General features: G+C 39.3%; 1 protein-coding gene across 1 annotated transcript; it reads right to left on the bottom strand.

The window, feature by feature from the left end:
- Positions 1–167: 167 nt before the first annotated feature.
- Positions 168–12,350, bottom strand: DDX18 (DEAD-box helicase 18). The gene is made up of 14 exons (XM_051623566.1): positions 12,180–12,350; positions 11,867–12,031; positions 10,771–10,920; positions 10,105–10,240; positions 9,550–9,650; positions 9,226–9,425; positions 9,027–9,141; positions 7,563–7,702; positions 6,727–6,888; positions 5,735–5,887; positions 4,925–5,038; positions 4,136–4,192; positions 2,959–3,136; positions 168–2,365 (listed from the first exon to the last, which is right to left on the bottom strand). Exons 1-14 carry the CDS (start codon positions 12,295–12,297, stop codon positions 2,223–2,225), a joined length of 1,932 nt encoding a protein of 643 aa, XP_051479526.1. The 5' UTR covers positions 12,298–12,350; the 3' UTR covers positions 168–2,222.
- Between the last annotated feature and the right edge of the window lie 1,343 nt (positions 12,351–13,693).

Raw genomic sequence — 13,693 nt, 5'->3', positions numbered from 1 at the left:
CACATAGAGAAGCTGCAGGAATTCTGATGTGCTTTTAAACCCAGCCAGTTCTGGCTGTGCAGCACGTGATCAGATAGGTGGTCACTGACTCTGCTCATCATCTCAGCTTTTCTCCTGTTCCAAATGAATCCTTTATTCATACTGCTTGTGACCAAATAACCACGCTCTCATCTTTACAGAGCTTTAATCCAGCTTTGCTTACATCTCTTTTTAAGTACTTAATTTTGCAGATCATCTAATGAGCTCCTCAGTTAGTTTCACTGTAACGTTAATTCCCATACTGTCAAGTATCACTATAATGCACGTTAATTCCCATTCTGTGTCTGCACAGCTTGCAGGTGTGTACAGAAAGTTTCAACTGCTTGATTCTGTAGATCTCAAGAGATAATTCTTAAAATATGCTATTAATAAACAGACATGAGAACTATAGTTGACATCTATTATTTAGAAATATATAAGCAAACCCAGAATCAAAGATGAGAACTCAATGAGCCAGGCAACATGTACTTAGTACTGCTTACCCTGCAGAGCAGATTTTGCTTTTTCATTGCAGCCCCGGAAGAATGAAGACATTCAAATCCTAGTTACAAAATTAATTTAAACATTTTGACATATCAGAAGTTCCTAGTATCTGACCATCGTAAAATAAAAGTATTGAATGGTCCATTAGGGCTGAGCCAGCTGTTTCACAAGAAAATGTAAAAAAGGCAACACTCCTAAGTTCTGAATGGTGGAAGCACTAGAAACAGAATGGTCATACTATTTAAAAAAAATAAATTTAAGTTTCTCTAAGGGTGAAAAGAAAGTTTGCCAGTGTTCTTCTGCAATACCTCAGTGCACATATCAAAGCTTTAAATCTGACTTGCTACTTCAAGAGACCTAAGGAATAACACCCATTTTACATTGGAATAACTACATGTGCTTTTGTATTCATTATTGGTCCTGAGTTACATGTATATGAAAATGAAAAGCTGTTTTACTGTAATCACACAAGCCCCAGATTTCTGGATTCTGTGGTATTTTAGTCTTTCCCTGCACTGATGGATATACATTTCTGAAACACTATCACCCACCACCACTGTAGCCTAAGAATAGCTACCTACTTCTACAATGGTAGAGATATGAAAACAGTAATGTAGTTAATCTATTTTTGCCCAATTTGTGTCTTCTATTTTTACTTAGCACTGTTCGCAATGTGCATCCCACTCTCTTCCATTTCAGTCTCAAAATATCCTCCTAGTCTATTTATAGCCCATTTTGCTTTTCTAGTCTCTCCACCCCCTCAATGCCATGGTGTTATCTTTGACTTTGCCCATCACTGATCTGACAAACGAGGACTAAGAAGCAATTCACCTTTGTAATTTACAAGGTACAACTGCAAAAATTCTCACTGCATCATGGTTATGGACCATTTTAAAAACCACGTGGGCTGAGCGCTTCAATTTACGTGATCTGCTTTTCTTAATTTTCTTTGCATATTCATAAGAGTACATTAGACATTAGAAGATGGGTGAAGTTCAGATGTAAAGAGAACATGAAAGAAAACCAAACACTTCACTAGAATGTTACCATTTTATCATAACATTAAGCCAAACAGCATTCAGCATGTCCCAGATGTGGCGTAAGAGAATTTTTTTAAAGATTTTGGACACTGTACCTCTATCACAAATACCATGACTGAAATTGATCACAAACTCATACAGTCTTAATTATTCATAAGGATGTTGTGTTTTAAAGGCATCTTCCTATATTTTTTAGCATGTCTGAGGGACAAAACAGAGTTCTGTAGCACGAAAAACCCTTGCAATCATTCATGTGAGGAAATCTATTTTTTTTAGTCTCACATTGTAATCAGTCCTTGCATTTACTCCAGCAATTTCCAAAGGTGAATATAGAAAAAGGGTAAATGTAAGCAAATTCTTCTATAAAACCTAGAGGTATTTTTTCATTTTTTAATAAAAAACTCTGTAATATTGACTTAATATAATTATATTCAACTATCTTCTTCCTTAGCAAAATTAGCAGCCATATTCTGCCCTTCTATCTCTAGTCTCTTTTCCAAAGAGCCTTCCTGAACTGACAAACAAAAGATGTTCCCAGAAACAAAACCATAAAGACCTCTAGAAACGTGAATACAGCAGTTTAAATTAGAAGTAACTGCCAGATGGTTTTGATCAAGGTGGTCTATTCCAATGCCACAAGCCATGTTCATGAACGTATGATTAACGAGAGAACTGCCGATGATCCGATTTCTTGCTAATGTTTTTGAAGATTTTAGCCTTGTGGACGTTCTTTGATTTCTGGTAACCAAATCCCCCACCTCCACCTCTTTTCTGTAGTCTTCTGCCATGGTTGCTGTTGACATCTGAAATTTTATTGGTTAAAGAACTTAAAAAGGAATAATTTGCAATGTTGCTTTTTAGGTATTTGTCAGTTATTAATGTGAGAAAAAGATAGAAGCATTATACAAACAGTTGAGTTGCATAACTATAGACAAAACTAGAAGTTTGTGCCTTCGGCTCTAAATAATGGTTTTACTACTCCAATTGTCCAACTGAGTTGGCCAAAGTTCTATTGCTTCTAATTCCCTCCACTGGCAGGTTTGACAGTAATTTAGATACTGTCTTCTACTTCACGCTTTTGCTCCTCTCTTTCAATTTTCCGTGATTATTAAACTTAAGCATGTACCTTTCAATGAAAAGAACAGTACTCTAGAACACGTCTGAAGGAACTGGAGGATGTACATGCACTAAAACACCTACGTTTGTAAGCAAATATTAAAACTGCAAAACCAGAAGTTTAACATTTTCTTTGAAAAACCTTTGTTGGAGCATGATGTATTCTGTGAGTAACTGCAAAAAACCCCCACAATCAGAACTTGAAGTGGCACCAGGAATTTCACTAAGTTACATTTATAAAGCAGAGATTCAGCTGTGAAACCCTGTAGTAAAAGGATACTGAGGTCAACAAATGGAGGAACTTTAAAACCAAACGAAAGGCTGACTTTGGGAAGATCCAAGTTATTGACATCATAGATCTGCTTCAGAGAATGGGAGTCATAAGCTCTAATGTAAGCTTTGTATGCTTCCTGAGCTGACTTGTGAAGGAAGTAGTTCTTCTCAATCAGTTTCTCCAGCTAGTGAAGGGAAAAAAAAACACAACACAAAACCAAAAGACATATCCAATTATAGCTGTAACAAGTGTATATATTATATTCCAGCAAATTATTTACTGTATGAGTTGCAGTGACATAGAATATTCATGTCAGCAAAACTGCCCTGTGGCAGTAGAGTGCACATATATCAGAGTGCTTTTATAAACCAACGGAGGGACCAAAAAGCATTTTAAAATAAGCAGTATTAACTTAAGACCAAAATGCAGATGCACTAGTGTAGAATGAGACGCTTTATTTGTTGCGGGTGAAGTTCCCAATACATTTTAGCTCCAAGTGTCTCATTTGATGTTTAACATATGTTAATTCAGCATACCAAAAATAAGTTATATTAAACATCATTGCTCCCTAATCTTTATCCCCTTCTGGAAGGATTGTCTTCACTGCTTCTTGTAGTTCCTATTTCAAATTTAATTTCCTGCAAAGATGCTTTATCTTATCAAAATAATGGTTCATAGAACCAAACAACAACAGAAATTCACATCTACAGAACTATCTACACTATTCTACTCATCTTCCATAGCTATTCTTCTAGCACGGGAGCACAAAACAGGATTAGCTGATGCTGGGCTTTATTAATACCAGGTAGCTGAAAGACATATGTTACTTGCAAATGATCTGAACATACATAACTATTCAGTAACAGCTAGTAAAACCCTGTTTGCTATGTTAGACTAGAGAATTGTGTTTAAAAGTTGAAAGCAGGTTTACATCACTGTGGTTTTGTGATGTACGGCGAAAAAACAATTATTACAAGCAAATTTGTATATATATAATAATGACGTATTAGTAGTAAATATTAAAATTCACCTTTAACTTCTAAACATCATTGCTTTAACTGTTATCGAGGAACTTTTTTCAAACAAGCATACGTATTTTTAAACTGCTGTTATAGACTAATATTCTCCATGCAAATTATTATACAGATACTCAGAGTAGCTTTAGTATTAAGCCATTTCGTACCTGAGACTGGATGTCTGAAATTTTTGACCAGGAAAATTCAAATTCACTTAGTGGCACCTTAACAAAACAAAACAAAAAAGAGAAATAAAACATCAAAACTGTTTATACTGTGTAAATAATGAATGTGTTTAAGACCTAAGACAAATAGGAAGAGATATTTTCGATAACAGATTTTTTTTTTTAATACCACAGCTGTATCTGTAAAGCACCTTCCATCAATATGCCAGTATTATCACCTCCTTTAAGCTAGAGTAATAAAGACATGCAGTATGAAACTTTAATCCCTTTACTTTGTTTTATAAACTACATCACTTCAATTACAAGTGGCAAACCTCTGAAGTGTAAACAAGCCCATAGGACAGCAGACAAGAAACTATTTGCAGTTCTATCATATTAAAATGATTACATTTAGAAGGCAGCTGCAACTCCTTTGCAATTGAACAAAATGCAGTTGACTTCCAATATATAAAAAACACTACAGAAGCAACATCTGGGTTTTAATTTCCTGTAGATAGTCAAGCTCTCAGTATCTTTCCACAGAGGTCATAGGAAATATATATTTTTAATAACCCAAGTTGCACAGTTGCAAAGCAACTATAAATACATTCAATATTCATCTTTGCGCTGCTGGCTTTAGACTTAAAGGCAGATGTTCAGTGAAATATTTGCTAAGCAACAGATTTGTTTTTTGCTTAAAATATTAAAATGTTCAATTATTACAGTTTTCACCTTTAAAAACCTGTTGTACAGTAAAAAAAAATATGAAAAAATGTGGACCTATAAATTTACCCTGGCCTGTTTAAGGTAGCGAAGGAAGCCCAGTTCTTCTGGCCGTAAAATGAGCAGAGCGTGTCCTCTACCATTTATGCCTCTGGCAGTTCTGCCAACACGATGAATATATTCCTTTTGGAGAGAAAAAGAAACAGCAAATCCAAACAGTCCTTCAAACATGCAATAATCAAACAGCAAAAATCAAATTTAACATTAACATGGTGCAATGAATCACCCATTATTTTATAAGACTTTTTCTTACCACTGACACGTGAATGAGGGAAACCAAGTGCTGAAGATGCAAAGTACAATTATGCTGAGACAGAACCCCTGAGTAAAAGTATTTTGCCTTTTTCTTAAGAAAAAAAATCTTAGTCTGCTAAAATTGAAGATTAACTAAAAATTAAGCTTTGTTTTTGGTATATTTGCTCTGCATATTTGTCAAAACTTCTGACTTTTTTTTGAGTTTTGCTTGTTTACACTGGACATTTAATCAAATAAGAGTACTGACTTTTATTTAGAAGTCAAATTTCCACTGGAAAAGCTGTTAGCAGACTCAGAGATGCATACTTATACTTTTCCTGAGAAGTGTTTTGTTGTTTATCTGATTAAATTTTAAATTTATTTAACAGAACAAAGAATAATGTTTTAAAAAGTAAGTTTTACAAAGTTAACAAAGGTCTCAGCTAGGTGCAGCATCACCTAGGAGCTGGAGAAGGGAAATGGAAGAAATCAGCTGCTAGATATTAACATGGCTCAAGTTTCAGCTTTACTCTGTAGGTACAATTTACTTTGTTGCTGTGAAGTTTTTCTATCTCCTGAACTTACTTTTGGATCATCTGGAGGGTCATACTGGACAATCCAGTCAACTTCAGGAATATCCAGTCCTCTTGCAGCTACATCAGTGCACAGCAGTATTCCAGACTCTGCATTACAGAACTGGAAAAATGTTGTAGTACGTTTGGTTTGTTTCTGCTTGCCCTAAAAAGAAAGAAACACATTAAGGATGAAATATCAACTAAAGAAAATAATAATATGCCAACTGCCAAAAATATTTTGGGGCATCTTTCTGGATCATGGACTTGTACAGGTCAAGCAGGACCATTTCACAGTGAAGAATCAATGCTACCACAGTCACAGGATCACAGGGAGAGGAAATAGTATCTCTCAGAAGTTACATTGTATCTTCCAAAACATGAAACACTTGGTTGCATAAACATTCTTTTCAGGAGGGCTGAAAGGACATTTGCAACTCTATCAATATGTTAGATTACAGGTTAAAAAAACCCCCACAAATGGTCAACTGTAACTGTTTCATAAACTTCCAGTCAATTCTTTCTCATGAACCTTCTACTGAATTTTCTCCATTTTGTGGTTTTGATGAATATTTAAGATACTCATCCAAATGGTTAGAGCTGGCATAGGAAAACCAAACATCACCCTGGCTTTATAAAAGCACCCAACACACTATGGAACAGTGTTTGGATTCCTCTGACAGTAGCTCTGCTCCACAAATGGAGTTTTAGTGGTTATGAAAGGCAACCCCTTGGAAGAAAACAGAAAGCTTTCTACACACAGAAAATAAATTAATATCAGTGCTCAGCCATGGTTTGGAAAACAGTTAAGATTAACAATGCTGAAACGTCGCCATGACATAGTCTTTGCTTTATCTCCTTCTTCTACAGACTAAGCAAGATCACCAGTTTTGTGAGCAGGGTAACTGCTTATTAGGAACTGGACTGAAATAAACAAGGCAAATGTAAGATCAGTAATAACTTACAGGTACTATCAGATTAATAATCCATTCATGCAATACTTACATGAATGGCCAAAACAGGCAGGTCGATATAGTTGAGTAATTCATAGTGGTACTTCACAGACATACATGAAGAAAAAAATACCATTAGTTTCTTCTTTCGGTTCTTCTTGAGGAATGTGAAGAGCAAAAGGAATCTTTTCTCAGACGGACACACTACATACCCCTGGAAAATATTTAAATATTGTTAAATACAGTAGCATGGAAAAAACTTCTGTTTCAGCAATGCAGCTGAACTGGGGAAGTGTTAGGTTGCAAAAAATTATGCCAAATAGTTAAGTTTTCCAGCTATACTGGGCCAAACCATTCAATGTATTGTCTCTCCCTCACCTTGGTATATGAAACTCCTAAAGACTATGAACTTGGCAAGAAACTTACTGTACTAGCTTGAAATATGAAGTAATTGTTAATTAATTCTCCAAACTAATGTTAGTTCAGTGAAAAGTAATTAGTTTATACAATAAAAGTTTATTTAAAGGACTTTGAATTACTGACATTAGGTATGGAAAAAACTGCATAGGGTTCTTAGTATGTTTTTTTATGACTTCAAGAATTTTATTTTATGGAATTGTTGCTACTGGTTTACTCTCTTAAAGTAGTACATAGCTACTGGCAATTATATAACAACATATCATGTGAACTCCACACAGAAACTGCTGTATAGATACATATAAGGTACTATAATTAGCAAAATAAATAAAGCCCTTTAGGCAACTGACAGATTTGCCCATTAGGATGGTAAACACCCATCAAAGAAAGTGTTTGTACAACCCAGCTAAAAACACACAGGATGTGGGATGTTCACAGATAATACCCGTTTTAGTAACATTTGTGTTTTACCTGTTCAAGACCATCTACTGTTGCTGTCTCCTTGTTATCATCAACCCCAACATATAGTGGCTCTTTCTTCAGAGAGATCTTTGCCAGATCTTCAACCTTTCTGGTTTGCGTAGCAGAAAAAAGCATGGTCTGTCTGCGCTCTGAAAAGGTAATTATTTTGAAAGACAGCATCATTTTTTAAAAGGGAATTCAAATACCAAGTCCGTAAGATCTCTAGCTGTACATTTCCCTGATCAAGTCTTCTACTTTTTTCTATTAAATTCTAATTCAAACATAGTGCTACTGACAAAGACAGGTGTAGTTGTATTATGGATTCTACAGGATGTTTACTTAGGCTGTCCTCACCCCAAAAATCCTAACAGCTATCAAAACATATTCTTTCTTTCTGAGAAAACAATAATTTGCACTTCAACCTAGACACAAAAGAATGACTGAAATAGAGACTGAACTTGTAATTCTAACTCTAAATTTACTCCCTTGCAATGAATATTAAAATGTTTATTTAAAAAAGAAAATCATGCTGGAGACTGTGCAAGAAAAAACTTCCCAACTCTTCAGTACATTATTTATTAATGTTTATCTTGGAAAATCAGTCTGGAACACCCAAGTTTTGTGCATGCTGTTTAGTCACCTGCCAGTTGGTCCGTACCGAGCCTCAGTGGTCTTAGAGCAGGTGTAGGCAATCTGCTGCCAGTCTGTCACCTCTCAGTTCAAATACACATCCCCATCCTGTGACATTCTCTTTTTCTTATTTTCCACTTAAAAACAGGTCATTTTCCCAGTCTTCCTTCCTTTTCCATTTTTAGCACTGTTCATTAACATTCTTCACAGGATGTTATTTATTAGGTTTATATATCTGCATTTTAAACATGCAGATCTGAATTTTAATGTTTGAGGTGTGAAAATTCTAAATATTTATCACTGAATTTTTAGATACTGTTTCCATGGAATATTTTTTTCTGCATTTTGAAAGTTATTGGGAGAGCCTTGTTGACTTTAAGAATGTGTTTCATACATCAATTACAAGAAGAAACTGAATGAAAACCTATTATAAGAAAATTTTAAGGTGAATACTTAAACTGTTCTTAGTGGTATGAAGAAAATTCAAACTCCAAGTGAAGAGACTTTTTTTCCTAATATTTAAGTCTTAGTAGGAAATAATTAATTGTAGGAAATAAACGAGCAGAGGAAGATGAATATAGAATGTAGATGATAAACTAAAAGGATCTTAGATGAACAGAATTTTAACCCTAAAAACGTGTATGGAAACTCTGTCCTTTGTATAAATTATGTTAAATAACTATGTACTAGCCATCAGAAAAAAAAGGACAGAGCAAGACAATCACACTGAAGTGCATTTACAGAACTGTAAAAATTAACGATTTCTCTTATAATAATTGAGTCATAAAGAAGACAAGCTAGTCAAGTGATTTGCATGGAAGACAGATTTCTTTTTTTTCTTACTTGGTAGAAGTTTTATGATCTGTTTCATTTCTTCTTCAAATCCAACCTCCAAGATACGATCTGCCTCATCAATTACCAAACACTGCAAGTTCTTATACATGAAACCTGGAGTGTTCTAAAAGATTAACAAATTCAGAGTCAGACAGGGACTGTCTTAGTGTTTTAATTATGGAGATTAGACATACTTTGTTTTATCTACCTGCATATGATCCAGCAGTCTTCCTGGTGTTGCTACAACGATGTTGATTCCATTTCCAAGTTTCTGTGCTTCTGCTGATCTGTTACTGCCCCCCATTATCAGACCATAGGTGTGAACATGATGGTTCATAAGTTCTTTAAGAACTCCGTAGGTTTGCATAGCAAGCTCTCGGGTAGGAGAGAGAATAATAACACCCGTTCCTAAAAAATACATCAATCAGACAAGAGTAAGTTACAACAACTCGTCCAATCCCCCCCACCCCCCAGCCATTTCCCTAAACAGCTGCACCACAGTAAAATTCAACTGTGAAACAAAGAGCCTTACCATTTCTAGGCATGAATTTTAGCTTGTAGATGAGCTCTACTGCAGGAATAAGAAACGCGAGTGTTTTGCCACTGCCTGTCTTTGCAGCTGCCAAAATATCCCTGTATGGAACACAGTTAGAAAGAGTACTTATTGATAGCACTTAAGAATATTTAGTTGATCCTAGAGAAAATAACAATACTCTTTTGAACAATGTGACAATGTAAAAGCATGGCTTCCAGGAAAAGGAGAGTTGGCATTAGAGCTCAGTGGCAGATGTCGTTCTGTCAGCAACTTGTCTCTAGAGACACACTGACACCAGCTTGTGAAAACAAACTTCTCTGCTTTCACAGCCAAACACAGAGTAATTTCCATGAGCTTACCCTAATAATTTGTTCACAGGCAACAATGACATGTTCTGCTAACTTGTATTAATGTCTATAAACAAAATATATACAACATATGAGACCGTATTTTAAAAATCACAAGCAGTTTAGTCACATTTCATGAATTTAGCTTGCTTGCAAAATGGATACGTTTGGGGTTAACATAGTGATTTAAATACCTATTTCTTACCTGCCTTCCAGAAGTGGCTTAATACTTTTATGCTGAATTTCAGTCATGTGCGTAAAGCCCATGTCATTTATGCCTTTCAAAGTATTCTCACTGACAACACCACCCAGGGAAGCAAAAGAATTGTCTTCAAAAGCACCTGAAGTGAGAGGGAGGAAATAAAAAATATTCAAACTTATTTCTTCAGTTCCACCTGTCCTCTGAGATTAGCCAGTTAAAATTGACTTAGATGAAAAATAAAAATCAAAGCAAAGGACTTTTTTTTAATTCCTTTTTACCATAAAATCTGAAGACCCTAACAAAAGACTCTGTATTAATGTTTTCCTAGGAATATGACACAGAGCTGTTAAAAATGAACATGAATACACTGCTTCTGTCAAATGTACTAGTCGTACACCTCCACTTTGCTCTTCATTGGCTTTTCTTCTATAGCTACACGTGTGTATGTATTTTAAAACTGATTTTCACTAGGAATTGTAAAGACTAATAGAGTGTTTCTATAATGCAAATTTCCAGGAGCAGTAACTGAGTAATGGCTGTACAACTGCCTGTGTCACGTCACCTACATTCAAACACCTGAGTTATAAAGGTAATTGGAAAACTGCAACTTGCTCTGGCAGGAAGTGTCAGACCTTTTTGGACATACATGACAAAGAGGACACAAGATACCTGTTACACCCAGTGGTAAGCTGGGCACTTCGTCCTCCTCCTCCTCCCCCTCTTCCTCTTCCACTTCTTTCTCTCCAGAATCCTGCTTATCTTCATCTTCTACCTGGACAGATTCAGCTTCTTCAGTTTTGGCTTTTTTAGTTTCTGTATCTAGAGTGTTATTTTAGAGAAGACAAGTCAGAGACAAGGAACATGTTCATCACTAAAAGTTGTTCCACAGAGTGCATTTCTTTAGTCTGAAAACCACAGATGTATCAATGTTTATGCTGCTTTCATGGAGTGGGAAAGTGACAGGAGAAGGGGAGGCAAGGCTTCTATGGGACTTTCTGAGGCAGAGAGAAAAAGATTCAGAAGTTGCCTGCTCACTAGCCACTTTGCACAGTAAAACAACGAAGCTTAACGTATATATCACACAACGTTTTCTGTGGAAGCAAGAAAAATTATTCTTAAACAAGTCACAACATTCTTTCCTATCTGTAAAGCAGAAAGCAAGGTTCCAACAGTTTGTGCTCAGGACACGTGAAATGTAATGTCTCTTGTTTCAAGTACCTGGATCCTCAGAGCAGGAAAACACCTCTTACTTGCCATAACCATGACAAGTGTCACAAGCATCAAACACATAACGGATAAAAACTTGAAGAACATATGCATGCAGTTACATCTATTTGCATGTATGTACTAAAATATATATATAGAACTCAAGAAATTATTTGCAGGATGTCGCTTCTCAGGGTGATTTCCCAGTACACTTCAGTTTAGTAACACAGAGACGGTGCCAAAGGCTGCGTGTTGTTGCCAAGACGTGCAGGCAGGCACAGGAGGAATCCATCCACCCAAGCCCTACGCTGAAAGGCAGGATACGTATTTGCACAACCAACAAGCAAAGCATCCAAACCTGATGTTCCAAAGCGGGATCCTATGCAACAACTGAGCTGCTTGCTGGCGGTTTAACACGCGCCAGAGCTAAAACGCTGCGGCTGCAACAGCAAAACAAGCGGCAGCGTCTCCAGAGCTTCGCGGCGCTCCCCGGACCGAGACCCGCTCCTTCTCGCACCGGCCAGCCGGCAAATCCTCTGTCAGGAGACTGATAACCTACCACCTTCCGCATCAGCCGCCGCTTTCCTCTTTTTCTTCTTCTTTTTCTTCTTCTTCTCCTCCTCCTCCTCCTCCCCGCCGCGGGCTGCGGCCGCCGCCGCCTCCACCTCCGGGGCCGCCGCCGCCTCCTCCGCCTCCTCCGGGGAGCCCTGCGAGGCCGCCTCGCCTGGCACGTTGCGGAGAAAGAGGGAGAAAAAAACCACACACACACACACACACAAACACACACACACACCCCAACAACAAGGCCCCAGAATGAGGGTGGGCTCAGCCGGGGAAGGGCCCCGCCGCGCCGCCCGCCCGCCCCGCCGTACCTGCCCCCTCGGCCGCCCGCAGCCGCAGGTTGCGCTGCCGCAGCTTCAGGTTGCGCTTGTGGATCTTCCTGCGCAGCAGCCGCATGGGCAGGTTGCCCGCGGCCACCGACACCGACATGCCGTCCCTCTGTCCGCCCGTCCCGCCGCCACACGTGGGCACCGCGCCGCGCCCGGGCCCCGCCGGAACCCGCCGGGCCTGCCGGGCGGCCCGCAGCGCCCTCGCGCGGCGCGGCGGACACAGCGCCAGCCCGCTGGCTCCGGCCGTGCGGGGCGCGTCCCGCCCCGGCTGCCGTGAGCCCCGAGCGGCCCCGCGGCCCCCGGGCGGGCGGGCAGGGTGCCCCGCAGTGCCTGCCGGCTGCGGGCAGGAGCGCCCAGCCGTGATCCCCGCGGGCTGCTCCTGCTGCTGCCAGCCCCGGGCTCGCCGCGCGGGGCGGGGAGAACGAGCTTCCAAGTGCCGACTTCCAGCGCGGAGTTGGTGAAACTTTTAGGCTTAAAGAATCTCCGGCACCCACCCACCCTGGGGTCTGAGGAGCCAGCTGTGCCTTCGTGAAGTCCTGCATCTCCGGTAGCCACCCGGCCCGCTGTCTCCTCTGAGGGGTGCCCATGGGAACCCCCTGGCTTGTCGCCAGCCGGGCAGTGCCGGCGAGCGGGACACGGGCAGCGTGCCGTAATTCCCAGGGCACGGAATCCTGGAGCTCTGTCAGACAGCGCTCTCCGGTTGGCCAGCTAGAGCTCGGAGCTGCTCCTCGATGCCAGTGACAGGCAGCATGACCCTTCCTTCCCGTGTCCTGCTTTTTTGGGTCTGCATCCTCTTCCGAAGCGTGATTCCTGCGCCCTTCACGTCATTCCGGACCAGCAGATGGCACAAACGGCGCAGGAATTCACAGCAGATGGCTTTGCTGTCTTAAAAAAGTAACCACGGTGTTCTTGGAAATCTGAAGGATCACAAACTGTGTGCGGTTCAGCCTGCAACACCTTGCTGTAATGCAATTAAGCTGCAGAACTATTACTATATTACTTTCGGAAAGTTTATTCCGTATAACATTTTTATTTAAAAGCTACTGATATTAGATAGGAAACATAAGTAATTTTCGATGATCTGTAATTGTTGAACTTGCAGAGATCATATGGATCACTCGAATGAGAATTAACATTGGTTTTGCCAGAACCGTGTGATCTAGTCCAGGCTTTCACAGGCTGGATAAACAGCTCTGGCCACCAGCTTTTTAAATTGAAAGGATAACTGCCATTTCCATTAGCTGTGCCTGAAAATAAACTGAACCATTATCAGAAAGAGAGGCTTTTGGTACAAAACTCCAGGGGAAGTCAGCTCATGGCTGAATATTAGGCAGGTGAAAGTTCCTTACTGCAACTCAGTACAATTTAGGTTGTGGACATATTTTCTTTCTGGCTATCTTGTATTGTGTCTGCAGGATATATTTTTAAATAGATATGGGTTTGCTCTCCGTGGTCTGTACTGATTTATTCGTATGTGACCAGGTTTACTAGTTGGA

The sequence above is a fragment of the Apus apus genome, chromosome 6 (genome assembly GCF_020740795.1).
Source record: "Apus apus isolate bApuApu2 chromosome 6, bApuApu2.pri.cur, whole genome shotgun sequence".
In the NCBI taxonomy this organism is placed as follows: Eukaryota; Metazoa; Chordata; class Aves; order Apodiformes; family Apodidae; genus Apus; species Apus apus.
Note: the sequence above shows the minus strand (reverse complement) of the source record. Positions and strands in the feature narration are given on the sequence as shown.